At 41.8% G+C, this 27,457-nt stretch overlaps 1 protein-coding gene across 2 annotated transcripts in view; it reads left to right on the top strand.

Annotated features, from left to right (window-relative positions):
• The window catches only part of LOC112987802 (dynein axonemal intermediate chain 1), a 149,077-nt gene that overhangs the window by 32,738 nt on the left and 88,882 nt on the right, over positions 1-27,457 (top strand). For both annotated transcript variants that reach the window (XM_026107851.2, XM_026107850.2), the window contains exon 12: positions 1,365-1,408. In XM_026107851.2, coding sequence (XP_025963636.1) covers positions 1,365-1,408 — 44 coding nt within the window. The remainder of the gene's footprint in view (positions 1-1,364; positions 1,409-27,457) is intronic.

Genomic DNA, 27,457 nt, shown 5'->3' with positions numbered 1-27,457 from the left:
CCATGAAAAAATTCTTAGCACCATGAATGAGTCCTTTTACTTTTTAACAGGCTTGATCCTCTCCAGAACTGGCCTGGTTCATGCACTGAGCATGAGATTGATTTAGTTGTCTCCTGCCTTCTGCTCCCCTGCAGCCAGGCCTCCTCTCACTTGTTTGCGACTCAGTGTCTTGCCAAATAAGGTGTGAGGTGAGGCAGAACATGACTGAAGTCTCACGTCCATTGAAGCCATTGCAGTAATTATACTTTAAGAAAGGAGGATGCAGTTGTGTGAGAATGACAAAATAATACTAAAATGAGATATAAAATTGGGAGAAAAGACATCTTCTGTAGGTACTTTGTGCTACTGTTGTTCCTATCTCCAGGAAATAACAGAAAGATGGCCCTGGACTTGGAAAAGTAATCCCAAATTGAGTTATGCAATAAGGTTTCCGAATTTACTTTCTTTCACACGTTGTTATTAGTGACAGTGCTCCTAATGGACAGAGAAAGGACATTAGGATTCCTCGGTATTAGCACAAGTGAAAAAGGAGAAAGTAAAGAGAAGTGTTTTTACTTTATCAATTCAGAATAGAAAGTTGGAGAAAACATTCATTAGGTAGGTTTGGCATACATGTATGTCAGAGAATTTTTATCCAGTGCATGTTGTGTGAGCTCAAGGGCAGCAACAGTATTGACCTTTGTCCCATGGAAACCCTACAGTAACTGTCCAAACATAGCAGGAGTAGTAAAGAGGGTAGTTGTCTTTCAATAAAGGACTGTAGAAGGCATCATAGATGGCTAAATGCTCATAGTCATTATACTTCAGCAAATATACTGGTCACCAACTGAGTCAGAAGAGAATTTCCCTTCCTGGTTTGTGGTAGTGGTCATGAACTATTGAGTTGATAGCTGTCTCTTGAACATCCATCATTACTTACTGACAGGTTGGGGAAAGTGAGTATGCTGGATATTATTCTGTTGTGGTTTAGAAGCTCCTTTATTCTTGCCTTGAGTGATGGAAGCTGACACATCTCTGCCTTTTCCCCTTCCTTGAAGACTCATCTTTAAAAGTAACTTTTCAGTGATTATGAAATGTACAAGCAAACAGTGCTGGAGATTGACATCCTATCTCAGCCTGTGCCCTTTTTATCCTTTTCTTGTACTGCTGTGGTTTTCTGATGTTCTATTTATTTTATGAGTCTCGAGTCCAGAAAAATTATTCACAGAAACTTTACTCGTGCATATGTTCACAGGGTCAAGCCCTTAGACTGTACGCAGTCCTATGAGAATGGACTCTGATGTTAATGTGTGAAGTACTATGCATTTCTGTTGAGCTACGTAGTTGATAATAAATGCAATCTTATATTAATTCTCTTGTTACAGGAATCCGAAGTACAAGGACCTTTTTGCAGTGGGATATGGCTCTTGTAAGTAACAAATATGAAAGTATTATTGAGAGATTTAAAATACTAAGGTGGTACATTGAGATTAAATCATATAATACTGTGGGCATGCATTGCATCTCATAGGTGATCTCAAGTGATTTTGTAGCAATTGATTGAAATTTAACTCAAGATAGGGACTGGGCCTTTACATGACATAAACATCCAGAAAGGCATAGGCAGTGTTAGCCAGGGCTTTTGGCTTATGGCAGTGCTGAGTTTTCCTTTGGTCGAAGACTGGCTTCTAGAAGCACCACTCAGTCCTTTTTATCTTTCCTCCTAGGCTCTGATTGGCATTTCCATTGGCATTATCAGAGGATAAACTTTCCAATAGGGCACATCAGGCCTAAATGTTGTGAAAAGACTCCTCCCCTGCTGTAGTATCTAGGACTGGACATAGAATAATTATGAGCAGCTATGAACATCTGCTTCAGAGGTTCCTGTGTTTCTCCATATTAATGTGTATCTAGTATTACTGCTCTCACATTCAGAATATGGAAAAGAATTCCAACAAACTGATATTTTCTTATCATTTTGTTGCTGTTTTGTTTTGTACGTTACACCTAACTGCTGAGTTTCTCTTCGTTTTTTGGTTTGTTTGTTTTTTTTTACAACATATCCAGTCAGTTCCCCTGTGTGGCTTCCCTGCAGCAGGTGTTGCAAGCACAGCAAGGGAATGGTATTTTTGAAAAGGCCATGGGCAGTGGTGATCAGACATGGAGTAGTGCCTTAGAACAATACCATTGCCATCTAATGTCATCTTCTACTGCCTTCCCTGAATGTAACTCTCCTAAACCTGGGATCTGTATCAACAACCTTGCTTTCCTCATGCGTGGTAACTCTTGTTGCTTACAGACAAACTGACTGCTGTATTCTGAATTCTTGCCTTCGCTTCTGCCCCTTTACTCCTGTCTAGATAAGATAATAAGGTCTCTGCACATAAACATGATCTCTTGCATTCCCCACTCTCTTCTACGTTCCAGCTGTAACTGAAGTGCTGAGTGTAGTGAATAGCTTTTTAGTCCAGGGACAGCATTCTGGTAGCTTCCCCCTAGGATCACCGCCTCCCAGGGAAATTCCTATAGGAAAGAGTCCTGATTGGAGACAGGATTCCATCAAGGTTTCCTAGGGTTTCCTCACCAAGGTAGCTTTCACTTTTCACTTTTTCGTGTCAGCAGACTACTCCATAAATTTCTCAGGAAATGCCTCTGGAACTCACTAAGACCTCTGCTTTTCTCCACTGTTGGTAGTATGAGTAGAGTCATGTTTCTGGCATTCTCATATAGGGAGTGTTGACCCTGAAACCTCACCTTTACTTGAGATGGGTGTTGTTAGCAAAAGGAAATACAGAAGAACCACCAAAACCTCAAACTAGATTGCAGAATGGTACTCATTATATCTGCAAAAGGAACCAGGTGTGTTGACCCAGTCAGTCTCCCCGCCCTCTCTACCAGGATAGTTGTCCTTCTTCCTTCACTGTTATTTATTTATTTAAATAAAAGATGACTCTAGAGTAAAGCAGTAATGATTTTCTGTCTAGCTTGAGATAGGTAGAAACTGAAATGGAAATCAGTCATGTTGCTACAGGTAACAGTATTTGAGAATGGCAGATAGCAGTATTAGTCACTGAAATGTTTACCCCAGATATCATGACTGCATGAATTCTTTGTGGAGGACAGAGAGTGGGGAAGCCGAAGAAGGGTCCCTACCAATAGGAACATCTTTGCCCACCAGCCACTTCAATTGCTCTATGTGTACTTGAAAATTACAGCTGAACCTTTTTGCCAGTGTTATTTGGCCTGAAAAAGTTAGAATCTGTTGTGAATATTCTGAACTAACAAGGGAAGTAGTTTGATGTTTGCTTTAGGAGGACAGTTTTTTTTTTTTTTTTTTTTGAAAGGATGCTGAAGGACCCCAGCTGTAATAGAATGGCTAATGAAATTCTTTGTTGAGAAATGTAACACATGTGGGATAAAAGAAGTCAGCACTGGCCTCCAAGGAAGTTGTTATTATTCAGGAAAGTGATCTTGAAGTCACTCTGGGTTTTTCTTTTCAAACACTCTGCAGTGCTCAGCAATAGTCAAAAAGGCAGAACAAATATTGATGGGAATTACTATGAAAGAAAAAGTAGACAGAACTTCTGGATACAATAGAAACAAAATGGAAAACAACATATGAAACAACAATAGAAGCAACAATAGAAAACAAAACAGAAAACAAAGCAAGTTCTATGATAAACTGATATCTTGATTACTGTGTACAGTTCTAGTTGTGAACTCTGAAGGAGAATATATTAGGCTATGGAAGAATTGGAAAAGATCCAGAAAAGGGCAAAAAGGATGAGCAGAAATATATATAACAACTTCTATATCAGAGAGAATAAACAGACTAGGACTCTTAAAATAGACAAGGAAGAGGGGATGTGATATGGGTCTGTAGAATCCTGAACAGTGTGGAGAAAGTGAAAAGGGGTCAAATATTCACCATTTTCTGTAACACCAGAATGAGGGAGACTTTATGAAATTGTTGAACAACAGGATCAAGGCAAAATTTAAAATACAATAATGTGATACATAATGACATTGTGGAACTTTTGTGCCTGTCCCCCATGCCCTGGAGGACAAAGGTATACATGAATTCAAAAGGGATTAGACAAATTCATGGCAGGCCGGTTTGCTGATGACCATTGGAAAGGGCAAATCATCTGATTCACTAAGTTCATAACTGCAAGTTCCTGGAGCTCTGAGAACGTACATGGGGATAGACCTATATTTGCCCTGATTCTTATGCTCTTTCTTTAAGCAGTTGCTGCTCAGTACTCTCGGAGAGAGTACAGTGGGTTATAGGGGCCTTCAGTGTGGCCCAGAATAGCTGTTCTTATGTATTTCTCTCTACTCTGACAATAGAACAGATGGGTTGCCTTCATTTACAATTGTGAGGATTGTATTCTGCTTGCAATATTGCAACATTACATTTTTATCTTAAAATGACATTTTTCTCTTAAAGTTCACTCCATATGAGCCCTGGAAATGTTCCTTTTAGTTTGCCAAGAAACCTAAATCGGCCTGACAATCTTTTTAATTCGGCAGGCAGCAGCTATTCTAAAGGGCAGATGAGGATCAGCTTTTGTGAAGGAAAGCATAGAGAGGAACGCTCAGGATACTCCTCGCCTTGTACAGCAGAGCAAAATCTTATTGTGCTCACAGTTCCTGTGCTCAGAGGAGTGTAGGAATTAGGCAGAGCCTTTTCACTGCCCTGCTACCCAGGGACATAAGGAGAGATACAAGCTCAAGAATGATGACCTCCAGGGACATAAGGAGAGATACAAGCTTAAGAATGATGACCTCCCCACTTAGCCTATTCGGACAATTGCTCTGACTCATTACACTAAGCAAAGCCCTGATATCTGTGCTTTTTGGGTTGTGCAGAGTTATTTGTTGTATACATTACTTATGCCAGGGTCCATTGTGCCAAATGCAACGCAGATGTAGAGAGAGGTGGATCCTAAGTCAGTGGCTTGTCATCTAAGTGTGCAAGATATTCAGATGACTACTTATCCCAGTTTTATAGCAGACACAGAGGGTAGAGTTCATCTCACCTAGCCAGTTAACAGTTAGGAGCTGAGTCTCTGCCCTAGGCTTCCCCTTTAGTCAGTTGTGAGAGATCAGCACATCCAGAGGCTGTCTGCCTTGTTCTAAGGGTGATGTCCAAAAAAAGGAGCTAAATAGCCACCTGGAAGTCGTGGTCCCTCCCCAGAGAGTGAGCTTAGACAGAGCACCTAGACCAGATGCCTATCTCTTGGATGGCTGAAGTGAGGAAAGATGAATCCAGGCCAGAGTGAATAGTCCTGGAGACAGGTAGGGGCTGGGGTAGAGCCAGGAGCAGAGCCCAGATCTTTGGAGTCCGCATGCGGTGGCCATAACTACATCAGCAGTTTTTGTGCAACATGGATTCAGCAGCGCTACAAGGATACAAGTAACACATTTGTCCTCCTGCCCAAAGTATAGCTTTTGAAACAAAAGGTCCCTGTTTACTGTGGGTCCATTTCACTCCAGTGTGGGGAGCTCTGAACAAAGAAGCTCTAGCCTCTCCCCTGCACTTCTGGAGTTCTCACGAATGATCTGTTTGGATAAGTACCGTGTTGCTGATGCTGATGGCACTTTGCTGGCCTAAGTGTCTCCTCTGAACAGGGAAGTATTGTCATCGTAATTTGCAATTCAGTGTCTTTGCTTTTTGGCTAGAATTATTTTTTATTCCCATCAGGAGGAGCTGTCTTTCTGGATTTTTTTTCCACAAATGAGATTGCTGGCTTTATGGCTACATTGGCGGCCTGCATTGTAGGGCTCAGAGAAGCTCTGATGGATGTTGGGCTTGTATTCTGCCTTGCTGACAAGAACATCACTAATACAAACACAGGGCTTAGCAGTCACCTTCATTCATGTTCCAGAAGTAAGTGTGCTGGTGACAGCATTCAGAGAGGGCTTTTTGTGTGAAACTCCATCTGCCAGCACAAGAGCTGAGTAGGGAAAAGCAGTATCTGCATTTTCTTCTATTGTTTCTTTGCACTGTGCAGATATAACTTGCCCATCACAAGGATGGGTAAGGAGTACAGACTCACACCCAGAGCACTGGAAATATGAGGTATTTGAAAAAGGTATCTATTCCCAGTTTTACTGGATCTGAAGTGGCTCTGGTTACTGGGGTCTAACTGTGGTTGGAACTAGTCCTCCTAAACACATCTATAGTGACCTAGTTTTCTTGTAAAATCAGGAGGATGAACTATGCTGGTACAGGGCCCTTTTCTACTGGTGTGACTGCATCCAAAGTAGGAGTTGTTATCCCTCTGTGACTGAACTAAATTGGGGTAAAATCTGGGCCAGACCTTTGACAGAGATGAGCTGGTATTTGATAGGACATGCCTCGACAATCCCAGGTGCTGAGGAGTCATGCTTGAACACTGATCTAGGGCACCATGGCAACAAAGCACAGGGAACCTGGGAGTGCCTGCTGGACAGTCTTGTTTTTTTCCTATTTCTCAAATACACTGCCCAAATGAACATGGACATTCATGAACATTCTTTCATTTATTGCCCTCCACTGATTGAGGCTGACAGAAGGGCATTACAGAAAGGATACTTCCCAATGGGACATACTCAGGGTGCTTCAGAGGGAACAGGGAAAGGAGCAAATGAGCCAGGCGGCTTTCACAACAATGTACCTCAGCTTCCTCTTCACTTCTGTGTTTCAAAGGTTTTGCTCACTCTGCTGGAGTCTCATCCCACAGCATATCTGTCACTCTTCAAGTCAACTGAATCTCTTCATCCTCAGTGCTCCATGAGCACTTAGCACTAAAGGATGAAGTACAGCTCCTCAAGGAGGTGGCTCCTCAGTAACACAGAGAAACTTTCTCTCTGGGAGGGGTCATGAAGAAAAGATAGCAAGATGAATGTGAAATCAAATTGGCATGGTCAAGGAAGTTGCTTCTCTTCCCTTGCAGACAGTTTCTCTGGAAGGATCTGATCCTGAACAGACAACTGAAGGGAGGGTTCATCACTACACACCACGACTGGCAATGACTATTTGAGGAATCAGGCCTTTAAATTGGAGTTTAGAATAAAGAAAATGACTGTCAACAAAACTTGCTCACTCCAGAAGGGAAAGAGTCACCTTGCAGGGACTGCGGGAGTATGTCTGGAGGCATGCCTTTTCTTGCTCTCTTTTTGTGCAAGAAGCCTGGTTACTCCATCTAGGAAGCAAAGAGTAGAAAAAATAATTAGCAGAGAATTCCCAATACACTCTTCACTCCAAAGATTGCATAAAAATTAAGATCAGCTCCATATTACAAACCATTTCAGCTTGTACACAGACTGTTGCAAGCCGAAAGACTTTTGTTAGGCCAAATACTTAGTTTCCTGGAAATAGCCAAATATAAATTTGAGTAGCACAAGTGAGGAATAGGAGAGGCTGAGGTACCCTGTACCCAGGTTCTTCCAAGGGAAGGAAATTCGTTAGGCACCCTTTATCCTGATGGTTTCAGAGGGTGGTTCATGCTTCATGCTGTAGAAAGACACTGAAACCTTAAAGTCTTTGGTAATCTGAGTTAGGGCAGATTCTCTCTAACACAGTGTAGGATCCTGAGCATGAAAGCAAAACATTTGGGCCAGGCATCAGAAAGGGCTCTTGGTATCACTGCATAATCGTGCCCTGCCCTGCAAAGTGGAGGACTGCAGCCATGGGCGGTCTTTGTTGGTTAAGACAAGTGTGCAAAACCCACAAATCCAAGAGCCAGGTTAGGCATCAGGAAAAGATTCTTTCCTGATGCTGATAGATGAGCAAGTGAAGCATTAAAGCATAAGCTCTGATGATAACTCTCTTAAGGCAAGCCTTCTGAACATGGGGAGGACAATGTTCTCCTTGGGGTCAAGGAAGAAAGTGAAGGGCAGCAGGGCTGGATTCCATCCCACCACATATTGACTGGAGGACTTTTCTTAAAAGCTGGGTCAAAGCATACCTTTTAGAATGATACTCAGTTTCTCTGTCAAAACTCAATCTGATGGTGAGTCCTTCAGCCCCCTTCCCCTGCCCCGCCTATTCAACTTTGCTGTTTCAACTTTGAATTGGTCTTCCTGATGGTAAATGGTATGTCATTTCAAGATTGGATTTATCTAACTTAAATTTTCAGTCATTTAAACTCATTATTCTCTTGTCAGCAAACTCAAAAAGCCCTTTCAGCAAGTCCTTTCTCCCTGGGTGAGTGCCCATATGCATCGATGAAGACATCTTTCATTCTTCTCTTCTTTAGGCTGAACTCATTAAGCCATGCTCAAGAAGGTTTGTTTTCCACCTGCCATGTCATTTCAATGGGCTTTCTCTGACCTCTCTCCAACACATCCACATTCTTCTTGAGTGCAGACACCATAACCAGACACACCAATCTAGTTGCTGTCTTATGTGTGCTTCATGTAGAGACATAGTTGCATGTCTGATGGTCCTCTCACTTCTATACCAAGCCACTTTGTACCGACCGTTCATGATAATTGGGTTAGCCACAGTAACTGGAACACAACTTTGAGTTTAGCCTTCCATCTTCAATGTAACCTTCATTCCTCGTTCTCAAATAGAGAATGGAAATTGGATGTGTTGGTGCCCGTTTAACCAAGAGGTTCAGAGCATGCTGTAAGAGCAGCTGTCTTCATTATACTTTCTGTGCCACCCACTGTTGTGTCATCTTCAGGCTCTATCAGCAAACATTTTATATCATTATGTAGATCAAAATAAAAATATTGCGCCACGTTGGACTAAACTGTTGCCTGGGAATCTGCACTAGAAACCAGCCCTTTTCATTTCTCTCTCTGTTTACAGCTTGACTTTAGGGTCTGGCAATAAGCCAGTTTTTAATCCATCTAGTATGTGCTCTGTTAATTCCATGTCATAAAAGCTTTTAAATCAAATATTATGATGTATGCAACTGAAAGCCTAGAGAATACACAGATATGTTCTGTCAGCAGAGTTATTTCATCAGTCATCCTGACAAAAAGGACTGCAGCTTTGACAAGACATTTAGCCTCTGTATAGGTCTTGTGACCTAAGCAAGTGGGAAGATAATTCAGCAGGAGGCCTGGGATCCTCACGCTGAAGGAATCTCACCACACGCAGATAAGGAGGATGGATATTAATTCACGTTTACTACTTGTTAGAAGCTATAATGTTTTATCTGATCTTGAAATGTAGATAACTCTTTGAAGTTTTCTGCAAGATCTTGGTCAAATTATGTGAATATCAATGAGACATGAAGTCCAGCTCTCTCAAATTCACAGATACATTAGAAAGTCATAGAAAATAGAACTGAAAAGGATTTTCAAAAGTCAGTAGTCCATTCCTGTGCTAGATAGGACTTTTATTTAAAATATGGGTCGGAGAAGTAGCCTTAGTCAGACTTAATCAAGATTGCATGCAGTGTAATTCCTGGCACAGTTGAGAGAAAAAGCCCTATAGCTGACAGGGAATCTTCACGACAAGGAGAGAAGTGTGTGTTTGAGATGGAGAACCCTACAAGTCTGTGAAAACTCTGATTTCAAGATGCAGCCTGCAGGATAAAGGAGAAGCAGTGTTAGAAACTGTACCGGGTGTTTGTCTGTGGATAGTTTTCTTCTCTGTAGTGGTAAATTTAAAGGCTGTGATGTGGCATGTGGAAGATGCTGTCTGGACTGGATTTACATAACAACCTGCTCTTAAATTTTCTAGCTTCTGATGAGTGACTGAAGAGCTTTAGAAAGTAAAAGCAGTAAGAGGACTGAGTGCTGGCTGAGAAATTCAGATCTCTGAATCAGCTCATGGAGTCTCTTCCAGGTGGCTTTGGAGATGTATAACTATTTAAATCATGTTCCCAGAATGGACAAAGAACGCTACTGGGAGCTGAGTTCCCTTTTCCCAAGCTGCATGAGTTTATTTTTGTATTGAGAATATGAGATTGAAGACCTTGTCAGAGAGAGAAAAAGCATTTTAGATCGGTTAAATGAAATTCCTTGTCTTGTATAAGGCTGTGTGCACATGTGGTTCAGTTGAGGGGACTGCACTACAGCAAGGGACTGGCAGCTCCCCAGTCACGTGGGGGATCCATCAAGGAGCTGTGGCCTTTTAAGACCTCACAGTAATGCTACTGCATTTTTCTAAGCACAATACCACAAAAAACTAATAGAGATTCATGTGGCCCACAGTCACATGTACACACCTCAAAGGGAGATTCATGTTGTAGTCTAGATTTAATTTCCTATTTGGCATATATTTGTGTAAAGCACGAAAACAACATAACAGATCCCAGCTTTGGGAAAACGTGTCAGTTCAGAGGCTTGTGCCTAGCATTGATTTGATGCTGTTAAAATTAAATATGTCTTGAATGTTAACAGGCCCAAGAGAATCACTCTGAGTTTTTGGTAACAATATTGAGAACTGTGTTGTGCCAGTATGATGGCTGAATATTTCTTTTTAGCTGTGAATGTATTGTTTATTGACATTTTGGGGCGTTTGTATATAAATTGTAGGACTGTCACTGTTTGCCAATACTGATGATGCCAGTTATTAATGGTAGTTATTTAACAGTTAGTGTTATATTAGAATTTATCTTGAGAAAGAAAAATGAAACAGTCACAGAATTAAAACTTAATGGTTGCTTAGTTGCCAGTGATTTTACTTGATTATATTTGCTATAGCAGGCAGACTGAAGCCCCTCTAAGTAATACACCAAGCTGCTACTCTAAGAGGGTTCCTATTACAATGCAGAAAACATGCATCAGCCAAATAAGCAAAGAGAAAAAATTAAAAGGGAAAATGTGACTCTTATTTGTGAATAGTTCAAGAACATTTTTATGGATGCTCAATGTCCCCAGAATCAAAAAGAAAACCCTGGACGACATGGGCCTGCTCTATATTAATTTTTAAATACTGTGTGTACTATGTGACTTTTTAATAGCTGTAAGGAGTATTTCTTGACTACCTTGTATTAATTAAAAGAGGCTATTGGGGAAAAAAAGGCAGGAAATCAAACCCAGGGATAAGATGCCCCTAGGGCAAACATATCAAAAGTCGTTAAAAACTAGACCTAATGCCAGTCTATGTTTTCATCCATGAGGAAGAAGTAAATGGAAATTCATTACCGATAAAATGTTTTGATGAGATAAATAATCTGCGAAGTGGTAAGAAATGGAACAATCAAATCAAAGACAGAGCGATTTAAATCCCTTTGGTAGCTGAGTAGAAGAAATCACTAGATATTACAGCGTCCAAACATATGCTCATACTTCTAAGGAAAGAAATTCAAGCTATACATTCATGATGGAGCCTTATCTTGAGGAGCAGTTATTTTCAAAAAAGCTTGAAAACTGCAGGGGATATCATTTCCAGACACGCAGAGGACAAGAAAGTGATTGGGAGTAGTCAGCATGAATTTATGACGGGGAAATCATGTTTAACCAACCTGATAGCCTTCTACGATGAGATGACTGGCTTGGTGGTAGTGCAATAGATGTTGTTTATCTTGACTGTAGTAAGGCTTTTGACACTCTATGTCTCCCATAATGTTCTCATAGACAAGCTGATGAAGTATGGGCTAGATAAGTGGACAGCGAGTAGGACTGAGAACTGGCTGAACTGCCAGACTCAGAGGGTTGTGATCAGTGGCACAAAGCTCAGCTGGAGGCCAGTCAGTAGTTGGGTACCCCAGGGGTGGATACGGAGCCCAGTAGTGTTTAACGTCTTCATTAATGATCTGGACAATGAGGCAGAGTGCAGCCTCAGCAAGTTTGTAGACAATACAGAATGGAGAGGAGTGGCGGGTAGACCACATGGTTGTGCTGCCATTCAGGAGGACCTAGACAGACTAGAGAAACAAAGGGAAGTGCAAAGTCCTGCACCTGGGGAGGAATAACCCCCTGCACCAATACAAACTGGAGGCCCAGTGTCTGGAGAGCAGCTTTGCAGAAAAGGACATAGGAGTCCTTTGACCATGAACCAGCAAAGTGCCCTGATGGCAAAGAAGGCAAATGGTATCCTGGGCTACATTAGCAAGAGTGTTGCCAGCAGGTCAAGGGAGGTGATCCTTCCCTTCTACTCAGCCCTGGTGAGGTCACATCTGGAGTATTATGTCCAATTCTGGGATCTCCCATACAAGAAAGATGTGGACCTACTGGAGCAAGTCCAGCAAAAGCCACAAAGATGATAAGGGACAGAAGCATCTGTCATATGAGGAGACGCTGTGAAGATCTGGATCTGTTTAGCCAGGAAAGGCTCAGGGGAATCTTGCCAATGTTTATAAATATCTGATGGGAGGGGTAAAGAAGATGGAGCCAGACTCTTCTCTGTGGTGCCCAGTGGCAAGACAAGAGGCAATGGGCACAAACTGAAACACAGAAAATTTCATCTGAACGTAAGGGAACACTTTTTATCTTCGAGGGTGGTTGAGCACTGGGACAGGTTGCCAAGAGCAGTTGTGAAGTCTCCATCCTTGGAGACTCACCTTGGAAACTGGATTAGGCATGGTCCTGGGCAACCTGCTGTAGTTTACCTGCTTGAGCCTGGGGGTTGGACCAGATGATCTTCAGAGGTCCATTCCAACCCCAACTATTTGATTCTGCTGTGGTGAAACCCCAAGGCTATACTGCAGTTAAGAAAAGCCTCTGAGATCCTTGGCTCTATATAAAGGGGAATTTTGGAAAGGAACTGAGAGGCTCTTTTACCTTGGTATTTAGTGTGTTGGAGTGATCACCCTGGAATGGTGTGCTCACTTCTGGTTTTGACGTGCTGAGGAGTAGGGTCATAAACTGGAGAAAAGAATCTTAGAATTGGAGGACTGACCTTAGAAACAAATTCAAATAACTCAGTCTGTTAGCTTGTCAATGGGAAGCTTATTAGGTAGTTGGATCGTGGTCTACTAACTCCCTACATCAGGAAGACAGATCATGTAACAGGGGGATCTTTAATCTGCCAGAAAAATGCTGTAATGAGATCCGAGAAAAGCTGGAGCTGCATGAATTCAGACCAAATGAAGTGGGGCTTTTTAATAGCTGTTGGGTAATTGAGAACAGTTAACTTTGGAGTGTGGTAAACTCCCAACTTCTGGAAATTTTAAAATATGTAAATTTTAAAGATATGATATTTGTCTGTGATTTCTGCTTTTTGGCAGCTATGTTTGTTTGATTTAAAACAAGAATTAATGTAGAAAAATCTTATGTTCTTCATAGGTTATGTTCTTCAAGAGTCTAATGAATTAGTCTTGCCTTTTTTGGGGCTGCTGTCTGCACTGTCTAGTGTTAGAGAATTTAAAGTTCACTTGCAAAATATCTGTATCTTCCTCCATGATTTGGAGGTCTCTGGAAACCTCTCTAGTGTAATCGGTGTTAGAAATTTAAGCCATCATACATTTGGTTTATTGAGATAAGTAATTAATTGTGGTCAATTAAACATAATTACATTGAAAATTACAACACTTTTATATCTATTTTCCAAATACCCAGTATCTCTTACTACTCATACAGGCTCTGGGAGTGTACCAGTGGCAGTACCCATTATACCGTCAACTCTGTTAGTAAATATAACCTACTAAGTATAATACTTTGAATGAATCACATGAAAGATTAATTCCAGTTGGTGACTTAATTACTGATTTGTGATTTAAATTCTCTAAGCTTTGCCTAATTTTCCTAGCCTTAACCTTTTGATTCATTTAATTTTAAATCAACTCATAATGTAGTCTTTTGCTGTAGCATTTTGTTAAGCATGAAATAAAAAGCTGTTTATGCGTGTCATGGAAAAAGACATATTAAGAGGTTTTGTACAGCCTGGGGATCAAAGGAACTGCTCAGCCATCCTGTCATGTCTCCGGTGCATTGCAGGCCATTAACTTCTATCCACTTACCTTTGTGTCTAGCCCAGTTTGATTAATGCATCTTGATCCTCAGGAGACTAAACATTTGTATGCCATGGAGTTTTACCTGTCTGATAAAGCCAGTCTGATTCCTTCCCTTTCTTAGCTTTGTCCCTGAAAACAGCTACAGTTAAGTTATTGTGGGAATTCTTTTTTTAGTATTTGCACAACAGAAACCAAGCAGAGATGTGTTAGCTCGTTTTGTTATTGATGTCAAGGCAATGGTCTGATAATGAAAACCTGCTAAAAGACTTTCCTCCCTTCTACACTGAGAGACCCCTTGACTTGGCAGGACAAGATAATCAAAAGATATTGAGGACAGGCAAAACAGCTCTATACACTCTCTCTTAAAAGTGTCGTTTTATACTCCTATCTATTTTAAATATTCATTTTCTGAAATGTAGATATTCTTATATCCATATTCTATTAGCTGAACAGTGGTTTTTTTTGCATTTGGGCCCCCACACCAATACTAAAGTTATGTTATTATCGTAGTTTGGTTTTTCAGTATCAAAAGTCTGGAATCAAGTTGACTAAAGTCGTGGAATTAAGTCTACCATGCACACTGTAATCTAATGAGCAATCTTATGGTCAGGGCTCTGAGGGCACTATCAGGCCTTACTGTCCCTGTCCACCTCTCCTGGGGCCTTCTGCTGCCATGCCCAGGCCCAGGATCCTATTTCAGCCCGGCCCGGGGCCATTGATCACTGCCCAGCAATGCTGTAGTGGTGCCAGGCTCCAGCCCCACCATGACCCTGGCCATGGCCTCACTGATACCAACCCCAGTCTGTGGGTGACCATGCAGCCCAGCCTCAGCCTGCCCTGTCACCAGAAATGTCTTTGATGATCCGGGCTCTTGGCTGAACCTTGCCATGATCTCTGTGCCTGCCCTGCTCACTTCGCTCGGGGATGCTGGGATGGGCCCTGGCTTCTGAGGACCCGTCCCTGCCAGCTGTGTTATTGTGGTTGGGTATTAGCTTTCTATCCCTTATGGAGCAGTCAGCCCTTGCTAGGCCCTGACACATATTCTGTTCCTCAGATAACCCAATGTTTAGGTAGATAAATAGCAAAGTAAAATCTGGATAAAAGACAGCCCAACATAACTTAGCCATAATTATTTACTTATGCCAGTTACTTAATTATTTTTTCCAAATTAACTTGTACTTTGAAGGACTTGGTTTTCTTCTGCTTGCATTATTTTTCAGTGCTAAAACCTTGGTATGGTCCCCAAAGCAGATTACTTAATCCGAGTGGTTCTCGTTCTATCGTCTGAGAGAAAACAGTAGCAAGACTATGAATCTGTATCAAAGATTTGATCTTGATTTAACTCTTTTCATTAGGACTTCAGGAGGGAAGTTCCTTAACATGGGTAGATTTACAAAGGCTAGGAATTTTTTAAAATCCTTTTACCCTGACAATAAACTAGATTTATACAGCGCTTTCTTCAGGGGAATTCCAATGTGATACAATAGTTGCTTCTGGCCACTAAGCTGAAGGATGTAGGATTGCACCTGAAGGAGAATATGGTAACTGGTTAGACAGACTTTGAAGAAAGTTTAGCAGGGTATATTGTGACTGCTTAGGCAGGAGTCAGAACAAAATGCAACTGATTTTTTTGGGTTTTTTTTATGTTTAGCAGTACTAAACTGAGATCTTTAGAGATCCCAAGAAGAAGGACTGGAATTGCATCTCATGGGGAAGCTAATGTTGGAGTACTGCACCCTGCATGGCTCTGGTTATTAATTCATTGCTAACCCAGAATGGCTATTACCCCTTTCTAAGGCATTGGCACCACTTACATGTCTCAGATGTTATTGTCCATTCCACTCAAATATTTTCTCATCCTGATTGTACTTCACTTTTAAATCAGTAGTGAGAGAATAGCAAACTTCTTGGGAAGTGGTGTGATTTCTGAGCAGTGTTAGAAATGGAGTCTGAAAGTACCATTACTGGGATGAACAACAGCGCAGAAAGTGATAACTTAAAGACAAACAAAACATGGGGGAAATCTGTCTTCTATATGATGGTAATCGTATGAGATGAGCAGAAATGATGCATGCAGTGAGATTTCAGAGGTCTCAGTCATCTCAGAAGACTTTAAATAGGAGATGGCAGAAACTGGTGGTATGCTCTGATGGTGGCAGGAACTCTCCTCTTAAATGGATTACACTTGCCATAACTCCTTGTTTCAGTCTCTGCATAAAATATGCAACCCCCCACCCTTTCATCTGAGATACTGGCTTCTGCCAGTTTGAATTGCTGCTTATTCTGCATTAATAGCTATGGACTATTGTGCAGCTGTCCTAGGCTGAGTCAGGTGAAGTATTTCCAGTACAAATAGTGTCTTGTTGTGCAGCATTCATGTTCTATGGTGATATCTCAGCTGGAGCACAACACGATTTCCAGGATCACCTGTGTGAGGAAACATAAATTCAAACTAGAACAAGCAAACAGAAGGGTTGTAGGGATCAGAGGGGAATGAGAATAGCCTCCATACAGGAGAAGACTAAAAGTATTAGTTTGTTTAGCCTCCATAGCTCTCCATAAATATATCAGGAGTGATAAATGCCAGGGAGGCATAAGAGCTACTTAAGACCAGCACAGGCACAAATATTAGTTTAAGGGAGAGTTTAGTACGCTATGGATTTGGTATGGTTGCCTGCCAGGGAAAATTTCTGGACCCAGTGACCTGAGAGGTTTCTCCATATCCTCTGTTTCCCAGACACAACTTTGGTTGTGAAATCAGCCACATGGATAAGGAACTTCACCAAGTGAATAAGTTTTATTTAATGCCTAGTGCATAGTGTACAGTGGTTAATCAGCTCAGTACTATTAAAGCTCAAAAGTTTTAAAATCCTTAGTAAGCAGGTAGAGCTATTAATCTTTCATGGCTATAAGAATACAGCTCTTGTAGTTAAGAGTTGGCTTTGAAAAACTTGATGATTGTATAAATTGTTTGTACTGAGTTCCATTATGAGTTTTTTTCACATTAACTGTTGTAGGCATAGATATGATCAGGTGATCTGCACCTTTCAATTGCGTGCTGAGTCTTTCAAGCTCACTTTAATGATGAGTCCTTCTGTGGGGTCTGTAATTTGGCAAGCAGTTCCCTAGAGGTAAAAGAGGATGGTTTGGGGGCTTTTTTTCTTTTTTTTTTCTTTTTGCTGTAGAAAACATCTCTGTTTCAGTCCTGTGATGTGGAAGGTGTTGCAGGAATTCTCAACACACTGCTGTGTGGCTGAGATCTAGATGATGCACCAGCTTGAAATGAATTTTGATATCTTTCAGCTGTAATGCTTTACTGCCCTCGAACATGCTGCTCCAATCAGTTTGTTTGTGTTAGATTAGTTCATATTGTGACAATACTTTCTTATCTGTGCACTGAGATGAAATCATCTGTCTTCTCTCTAATTCAGTTTGGGAAAAGATAAATCACTACACGTGAGGTCTGCAGAGCTCGTGGTCAGGCTTTCTATACAGACATTATTAGCAGTGGTGTAACTGTTGGTGCTACACTGGCCAAAAGGGCCCACTTATGGACCTAACTTATATTTTCCTTGCTTTATTTGTTAAGCTTTGTTACTTCAATACCAAAATACTGGGCACTGTAGAAGAATCTACCCAGAGAAGGTGAGTTATGCAGCATGGCTGTATGAATCAGCATGAGCAGCGTATGTGTCAGTTAAACCCTGGAGTGAAATTATAGTACAGAAAACTATTGACATGAAAACATAGCATGAAGTAGGCAAAATTCCCTGTGTGTAACTTCTCTCTGTGGGTTAATTTGCCTCCTGCTACACTGCATGCAATAATTACCCTTAAATGCAAGGCCATATATGTAAATAATGTTACCAACCTCTACAAGCACAAATTCCTCTCTGTTTTTATGTAGTCACTTGGCAAATATATTAACTAATATTTGTTTCTTTTAATAGCTGCCCTTAAAGCAAGATTACTTAGATTACTAAAGCAGTCTGAGGGCCAGAATTTAAGGGGGTGGGGAGTGATGGAATATATATGTCTCTGTATTTGATAAAAACAATGTGTTTTAAATCATTTTGGGTGCAGTGTAAGAATTTACGATGTCTTCAGCAAAAAAGCATTTGATATATAAAAGTGAGAGAACAAGAAGAATTAGAAAGGTAATACTAATAAGCGTTGGGAGTTCACGTTTCACAGAATAAGGAAAATTTCTGTGGCAGTTAGGAAAATTTTCCCAGAGGTTGGTACAGTATTGCCAAGTTTCATCATTCGGAGATCATGAGGCAGGCTCTCAAAATCGTGACATTTTTATGAGTGATAAGACCTGACTTCTTTTTATTTGCCTCCTGTGCTTTCAGGGTGGAACTTGTTTGCTGTTTTAAAACCTTCCTTTATTGCCATGAGGGCTGGGAATGTTTTGTTCTGAAACAAAGTGGAAGCTGAGCTTGTGCTTAAATAATGAAGCTGAGGCTTAGAAAAAACCTCCTGCTATTGCAGCACTCCTGATAAAATTGGCAGCCCTGTTGTGGCTCCTGTCTGTAGGATGCCTTGCACAGCTCTCTAAGCAGTTGTGCTCTGACGAAGGTAGTGGCAGTGGTCCCCGACTAAATGGACTTCTGTGACCTGAGAGAAATCCCAATGGGTTTGTGGCTGCGCAGAACTAATCGCTTGCAACTTTTGCCAATTCACATGGCTTGTCAGGCGAGCGTGCAGCTCCACTCTGATCCCTGGAATACAGTTAGGAAACCACTGGTAAGTCATGGGTCTGATCCAGCTTTGCTAGTCTGATGTTCCTTGCTGTTCATGCACTTCCTTTGAACTGTTTCATTTGAGCTGTGATGATTAGATTGCTGTTGTGGCTCAACTATTTTTGACTTTTTAGTGAAATTTTCTGAATTTGGACTCCCACTGAGAAGCATGAGTTAATTTTTGTGAAGGAAAGTTGAACTATATTTTCAGATTTGCAAAAATGTTTTCAAGTTTTCTAGGCAAATGCTTGGCCCCTTTGGGATCTCCCATACTTTAAAGGCATCAGAGCTTAGCTTCTTCCTATATGCCTCTTGTACTGCAGAATCTCTGACAGCCTCTAATCCTCCCAGACTTCACAGTATGCTCTGAAAATTGCAATTTCCTTCTCTTCTTTGAAACAAATTCTTATCATTTCTTGCATATGGTATTACAGCTGACAGTAGGTAGTCCCAGCCTGAATACTAAGACTGTAATGCTGTTTCTGAGTTCTGTTGCAGTGTATAAATGACTTCAACTGGACTCTCAAGGTAGGTGCCACCAACAGAAAATCTCAATTAATTTCCAAATGACAGTCAGTTGGGACCATGTTCTATGTTGGCTATTGGCCACCAGCTGATTCACATTTTAACAAGCTATTGCCTTTCCCATTTTTATTCTCTTATTTCTTGAATGCTTAGCTTTCTCCAAGCCTTAATGGGTGGCATTTCACTATTAATCATGCATTTTTTCTTTTACTTAGCACATGTTTCTACATATCTGCAGAGTTAGTTAAGAGAAAGGAGAGAACGTTATTTCCAGCTGAAATGGAAAAAAATTGTTGTCAATATGGGCAAACAGTTACAGAGTAGGAATTCTAAAAATTACTTGATGTGATTGAGATAATTAGACAGTGAAACCTTTCTATCGGTAAGGATGGTTATCATACCTTACTGGTATTTTCTGTGGTCGTGACACTCCCTGCTGTGTTGAGTAGGACAGGACAATCAGGCACTATCTAAAATAGTCCTGGGCTGAGTTCTGATTTCCTGTCTAGGCTTACGATCTTATCTGGTTATAATGGAATTATGTCTAATTTCTGTTCACATAAACAAGATCACAATCAGCTTATTGTTTTCACTGGGAAGGTATTTGGTAATATCTACCTTCTGCATTACAACATAAGACTTTTTCTTGTTTGTTGGAAGGAACTAAATTAGTATATTGGTTTGATTTTGACCTTTGGATTTTGCAATGCTGCTTTCATACAAAAGTCAAAGTATGAAATTAAAGGATGATATAAAATCTGGCTGGAACGAGCCTCCGGAAATCATCTACCCTATGCCAGGACAGGCTTAATTCTTCCTAAATGGTTTCTGACGGATGTGTGGCTACATTGTTCTTAAAAGCTCCAGAGGATGGGAACTCTGTTTCCTCTTAAGTAACCTCTCCCAGCACTGTCAGATTCACTTGCTGGAGAAAAAAAACCTGCAAGAGGGCACCTAACACTCCTTGCTGCAGTGTTTGTTACTTCTCCAAAGCTGAAATTCAGAAGTAAAGGAACAGAGCTTGGACTGGAAACCAGCAGAGGGATTTCCCACTTCAGCCAGGTGGGAGAGCAAGAACCCATGCTTTGTAGAGGAGAATCTCATTTCCTCTGGCAGTGCTGCCCATCCTAGCCCCATGGCAGCAGGGACCTGTTAACTCCTTGGGCAGATATGTACAGAGAGTGCTTTTAAACTCATCACGATACTACCGAGGTCCCACTGTTCAGAGAGAGGGTCTTCCAAGGAAACACTTCCCCAAAGCAGGGTCCCGTAGCATGAAAACATCCACGGAGGGATATGACTGGGTTAATGACTGCTCACGTACTTTGCTTCTGGTCAGGAGATTTTCCAAGGACGCTTAGGCCAGAGGAGGTGGGGAGCATGCCCCTCCTTAGCCCCGTTCCTGGTGTACACACAGGCTTTGAGGATGCTCCTGTGTCGGTCGTCCTGTGTGCTGTGTAAGGACAGGAATGTGACATCCAGTATATCCCCTGGAAACTATGTCAGCTCCTGTCAATCAGCTACTTACAGACCGGATCTGTGGAAACGCTGGCTTTGTAAGGGCAGAGCTGCTGGTGAAGGGATTTAGTGTGGTACCACATATGTCATGTTGGCTGGTAACACCTCCCCCTCTGTCCTATAAATATCCCGATCGGATAGTGGCACAGTATTAATTCCTGCATTTTTTCCTGCCAATTTTACTTGCTTTTTCTAATCAAATATTTACAAACAAACTCGCCTTGCTTTCTGGCATCATGAGGCGGCTCTCAGAAGGAAACCATTCATTTTCCACTGTACAGTGTCGGCTGATTAGATGCTTTGTGGAGGAAGAACTGATATGAAAGCACAGAAATGAAAACAGCAGTGCTCCTGCCAAGCACTGTAGCCTGTTGCTGTATGTTGCTTTCATTAGTTAGCTGGTTGTATTCATTCGTTCCACAGTGGTGTTAGTGAATGAAGCTTATCAGAGAATTATTCAGACTGTAAAGCAGAGTCCGGGAGTACAGGAGCATGGCTCCCTTGCTGTCTCCTCTCTACACCCCTGCTCCTGACACCAGGGATCAGCTTTCTACCATTCATTTAAAGCACTTTCTACTCCAGCTGTGGCATCTGGCCACTGCAGACTAGGAGGACGCAAACCCAAAGATCCAGCCCTTCTCCAGGCCAAACATGGCTTGTCAGGATGTTTCTAGCATTGCAAGAAGGGTTAAGACAGAAATAGCTGGAGGGTGGGATAACTCATATTGCACTTCTTCCACCAGAGCTAATTTCTGATTGCCTTTGCCTTCCAGTCTGGTGCTGCACTTATCTGTGTTTGTTGCTTTGACTGACTTCAGAGCCTGTGGGCATGAGAGCTCCTTCGTGGTGCCTTGGGCTTACAGAGTGGGCAGGATCTTTGTCTGCCTGTTTTAGTTACTTAGATGGTCTCCATTGACTGTCTTTTTTCTTTCCAAAAGAGGTTGGGCAATGCTGATTCCATTCTTACTGATGAGAAAGCCAAGCTCATGTGCCAAGGGACCTGCAGAAGAAAACGTGTCCAGAGCTCTGTTCGTCTCAGATCTGGTAGAGGAGTCCTAGAAACAGAAGGCTTTATTCCAGCAATTCTCATTAAGAGGCAGTGACTCTGAGGACTTTTTTCAGAGAGATTATCCAACCTGGGCTTCTAATTCTCCAGACCAGTCCCGTCACCCCATGTTTCTGTTTTGGAGAGTTCTTCCATGTCCCAGCCATCCTCTACTCATGCAGAGAGCAGGAAGCTTGTTAAGTCAGCTCTCTTTGCTGGCTAGCATCCAGTCTGAGAGCTGGGTCACAGGGCAGCTTTAGAGACCTACTCCTCTTTAGTTCTCCTTTAAGAACTACTAATTACATGGATTGAGAGTTACATGGGTGCAATATCACCACCAGTGCTCTAAGATTTATGTTTGGAAACCCTGCCTTACAGTGAAATACTAAAACCGCTAAACTTACCAAAGCTTATCAAAGATAAGTTTAAGCAGTGATTTGATTACTGTCCGTGAGTTATTTCTAGGGGAAGGAGATACCTGACAGAAGAGAACTCTTTCATCTTACTTTTTCATCTTACTTTTTCATCTAGACTAGAATCTAGTGACTGAAAGTAGAGTTCAGAGATCCCGGAAAGCTGGAAATAAATTGAAGTTTTAATGGTGGAAGTAATTAAGCATAGGAGCAAATACAGGATTTATTCATCACAGTGATCTCCTTTGGCCTTAGATTTTATGAATCTGCATTGGGCTCCTTCCATCATTAGTCCTAGCAGTATGTAAGTTACTTTGTACTCTCTGGAAGTTAGATGGCTTGCCATTATTCCTAGGGCAGAATTGTACAAAGAAATTGTATAAAGCCACATTAAGGACTTTTTCTTCAAAGACTTTTCTCTTCTGTCTTTTGTTCTGGAAGTGAGTGAGAGTCATTTTTCAACAGAGAGAATTTGTAAAAGCCTGAAGGAAATCTATGTGAAGTAATATTTTCATCAGAGTTGAAACTCATGAGACATCCAAACTCTTCTTAGCTTACCGTTGCTTTTCTGTCACTGCACAACAAAAATACATGTTCTCCAGCACAACATTTTTCTCAGCTGCTCCCCATGTAGGGGAACTCAATCCTGGTTCTCCATTCTTCACTTCATGCTTGGTACTCACTAAGCTTACTCACTGTCAGAATATAGTCAGGAATGTCTGAATTTTAACCTCTACTGCCTCTAGCATAGGTCACTTTAGGTTAAGAGCCTGTCAAGAATACTTCAAAAATTCTGGTCTTTGAAAAAGAAGTACAGCCCAGATTTTCAGTCTATAAAAACTTGTAAACTGAGAAGAGTATGAAAACCTCTCTACCATTTTTTTTGTTTTTTCTCTGAGTGCTGCATGTTTTGTGCTCAGGCATATCACTTTGCTGAAATTCAGTTGAGAGATGAAAAAAGTGAGTTTTAGGATATTGTGGGGTGAAGTCAACTACAGATGGCAGAAAGGGGATTTAGGGGTGCTTAGATCTCTGTCAGTGAGGAATCTAAGCTGTGAATCATGTAACTAGCTTTGGGTTGTGTCTTCAGCAGTTCCTCTTCACTTCAGTTTCCTCAGCTATAAGATAAAGAGAATCCTGCTTTCCTTGTGGGCAATTTGAGGCTTACTCTGTGTGAAGTCCTGGCTAATCTATGCATCCAACTTGCTATGAAGATAATGATTTTTGCAACATTATCACACTGGATTTAGATCATTGCTAAATTTTAACAAGTGGCTGCCATCAGAAAGAATCTCATGTGCAATAAAAGAAAGGTGGTATGTATTTGTTCCAAGAGCTTTTTCCAGTGCAGTCAGGGCTGAGTAGATTATTGGTAGATTATTGATAGATTCCTCCACATATAAGAGAGCTGACTCTGATAGTAATGAGGGTCCTAATCCAAATGAGACTCACTGACCTGCTGCAGCTCCTCTCATCAAATGGTGCCTAATGAAGTGGTTTCTGGCACCACATGAGACATCCCTATAGAGGAACAGTGATATCATTGTTTTTATTGTGCGGTGAGGATTCAAAAGAGAAGACAGCACAGTAGATTCTCAAAATGCTGTTGTATGGCCAGATGGTGGATGCCAAGAGCTCTGAAGTTTGGAAGCGTTTGGCTAAGTGCAGAGCCTTCCTGGGCAGCCTTGATGCATTAGACTGTATGTTTGTATCCAAGCTGTTAGACTGTAGCCGGAAGAACAGGATCACCCCTGAAAAATGCTGGGAGCTGATTTTCATGTTGTTACATGTTATTTTTTTTCTGTGAAGTGTCCAAGTGTTTTGTTGTGCTCAGTTTCCCAGGCATGTTAGCTTCATCTTGCCCAGGGCCTGATGCAGCCCCTTCATGTACATTGGGGATATCCAGCTGTGCTCTTTCCCCCACCTCACACAGGGTAGGAGAGTGATGCTCTGAAGCAACACATGCTTCCTAGATGCTATACAGTCCCAGGCCTCTTCCTCTGCTGCAGAGAAGGTGGAGGGAAGCCAGACTGCCCAGGGAGCAGGAGATGTGGGGAGCTAACCCTCCACTTTAACTCCCACAATTAATCAATGGTCTTGATCAGACTTGTGGTTTAGTTTTGTTCACATAGTGGTTGGCTTCCCAGAGTGGGAGTTGGCTAAATTGGCTGTCACAGAAGAAAGGTGAGAGTTTATTCTTATGTATGTGAATACCTGATGGGAGGAAGTAAAGAAGATGGAGACAGACCGTTTTCAGTGTTATCAAGTGAAAGGACAAGAGGCAATGGGCCCAAAGTGAAATACAGAAATTTCAATTTAAACATAGGACAAAACTTTTTTACTGTGAGGATGGTCAAAGGCTGGAACAGGTTTCCAAGAGTGGTTGTGAAGTCTCCATCCTTGGAGATATTCAAAACCAGATTGGACATGGTCCTGGGCAACCTGCTCTAATTGACCCTGCTTTGAGCAGGGGGATTGGACCAGATGATCTCCAGAGGTCCTTCCAACCTCGGCTATTCTGTGATTCTGTTATTCTTTACTTTTTTTTCCATTTCAGCTTTTTCCCATCACAGCCAAATGTAAGCCAAAATTTGGCCCTTGGTTTGCACAGATATTTGAAGGAAACGCTTTTTGTGAGCCTTTTGGACCGGTTCCGTTAGTTGCTGTTTGGAGATTTGACTCTGAAAGATCCTCTCTACTCTTCCCATCACTACCTTTTCTCCCCTGCTTTTGTCATCTGACCAAAGAATTGCAACCTGTTGCTTTGTTCCCATATACTTAGCCAACTGGCTTTATTTGGGACTAACACAAATAAAAGTACTTTCATTTTAATTCAACTTTTTAGAAAATTAATAGTTTTACTCTGAAATCTACTTTTAAAAGCTCTTAAAAACAATTTAGACTAACCACCAATCATCTGCTTCACAGATCTGCTTCAGACACGAAACATTTCATGCACTAAGAATAAAACAATCCCAAAATAAGGAATTACTGTGAGAAGGACTGATTATCTGGTATACATACTAGCCGTATACAGAGAGAAGTGTGGAAAGGTACAGCCCTGATGTAATGGTCTGTGGCTGGCTGCTGCACACAGGAATGGAGAGAGGACCGTTTGGGACGTGGGAGATGCTTAACCACAAACTGATAGGCATCTAGACAGTATTCTGGAAAGATATCACTGTTTTTATGCCCTGTTTTTATTCTCTTCCCTAAGCACCTGATGTCAACCACTGCTGGGAACAGGATAGGGGCAGATGTCTGAGCTATAAGGGCAGCTCTTATATTCACTGTTGCTTGAAGTACATACCTGTGCAAAGCTGACTGCAGGTTGGCCTGGGTGTATATAACATGTGTTACTCAGTTGTCTCTCTGCCCCTCAATCAAATCTGGCTCTTCTGCCAAATGTTTTCAGAAAAGTTCTCTAAGCAGCCATATCATTTCTGATTGTCTCCTGCATGGTCTAGGCCGTACATGTCCACCTCATCAGACATCTGTCTGCTTTCAAGAAGCTGCAGCACCATCGTAAAACACTAATGTTTCTTTCCTTTAATTATGGAATACATAAGCATCTCCTGCAGTGCCCACATCCCCCTCAGAGCTCGTCAGGTCAGAAATACTTGGATGCAGGCAGCCTGGCTTGTTTGCAGTAACAGCAGGCTGGTGTGATTATCCAAAGGAGGCACATTTATAGATGTCCATTTGTTGCCTGATCCTGGAGATTTCAGAACAGCATGTGGTTGTTGGAAGCCACTCACCGCTAACAAGCATTTGGCCACTTGATGGCACTCTTAAATATTTTGTTGGTTGCAAATGCTGTTCAAGTATGTCAGTTTTTCAGGGCAGTGGTAGAGAAAACTGACCCTCAGGCATTCAATGGTGAAACACTAACAAGACTGCAGCCTAAGCTGACCAAAACAAGAAAGGCAGGAATAAGAGTTCAGTTGGTTGTGCTGACTGCTGCCAAACATGTAACAGTAGGGTTAGCCCTTGTCTGCTTTCCCAGCTCCGGAGCACTCTGCAGAAACGAGCATGTCCTCCCAGGTGTTGGGACTGGGAAGTGTCCTTCACTCCCTAGTTTCTGAGGAGCGAAGGGTCATGGAGGTGAGTTACTTGCCAGTGCCCACTAGATTTGAGTCAGTATCTGGTGTCCTCTCCAAGATGTGAGAGAAGGGAGTCATGGTGGACATGGTGAAGCAGCAAAAGATCAGAACTCTAAGAAGTGAACCTCTGAGAAAGACCTGGAGGAGAAGGTTGAAGCACTGAAGCTTTTACCTGTAGGAAAAAGCTTTGAGCAAAAAATGCCGGGCACTATTTGGGAGTGATGTATGGGACCTGAGCAAAGTGCACCAGAGTACTAAGTGTGAAGCTGAAAAGGTCACCAAGTCCTGGAGGCATTCTGGGAAGTAGAGCTTGGGTCTTGCTATTCTGTGGTTGCACTGGCTTTTCTCCCTATTACTGTGAGTGCGTTATGTGAAATTATTAGTCTGTCTGTTTGAGGGATAAAACATAAATGCAATCCTGGAAACAGTAGGAGTGTTCTTCTTGGTGTTATTGATATATGGAACTTTTATAGCCCCATCTATGATGTGTATCCTCAGAAGTGCTGTGAAATAAAGCACAGAGAGGAAAGGACTGAGACCACATTAGCCAGTCTTGGTAGACCTGGGTCTGGAATACAAATCTCTAGTTCCTCAGCTTGACCCTTCATCATATGGACCATCTCTTGCTATTATATAAATATCTTCAGGGTGTAAGTTAGCATTCGTAACATAGGGGCAGTTGCACTCTTAGTATTTGCATTGTGAAATCAAACCTTTGCAAGTATCTTATTTAAAGAAGCAGATTTAACAAGAGAATTCTGGTGCCTACTAGATCACGCAAAACCCTGTCTGATCAGAATGAGAAAAGTCTGGTTTTACATACAGCACTGCAAACTCAGCCCTGCAAACTCAGCCCATGTGGTATTCCTTCTCTTTTTCTAATGCTCATCTGCTCCCCTTTGTGTGAACCCAGGGAGAACTGAGCTGCAAGTCAAATGCTCCTGCTGTTTTCAGGGAGGCACTGCATCTTTTCATCCCTTTCTCCCCTGTTCTTGTCTGCTTCTGAACCTCTGCTCTCCAATGCAATGATAGAGAGTGCATCGTTCCAGGCATTTCCTAGAGCTCTTTTTTCTGCTGGCCCAGCTGACTGTAGTGTCTCTTGTGTTACTTTGCCAGACAGTATTTTAGAGTAAGATACAAACGCACCTGACAGCTTGTTTCCTTAAAGGTTGTTTTTATCTATTGATCTGTGTTTCCCAGGTGTGTGGTTTGCCTCTGACAAGTGCGGAGCCCACAGCAGTTATTAGGACTGTGACACGGCCTCAGGATGTGTATAAATTAC

The sequence above is a fragment of the Dromaius novaehollandiae genome, chromosome W, assembly GCF_036370855.1.
Source record: "Dromaius novaehollandiae isolate bDroNov1 chromosome W, bDroNov1.hap1, whole genome shotgun sequence".
Lineage (NCBI taxonomy): Eukaryota > Metazoa > Chordata > Aves > Casuariiformes > Dromaiidae > Dromaius > Dromaius novaehollandiae.
The sequence above is the reverse complement of the archived record's forward strand: the minus strand, read 5'-3'. Positions and strand labels throughout refer to the sequence as shown.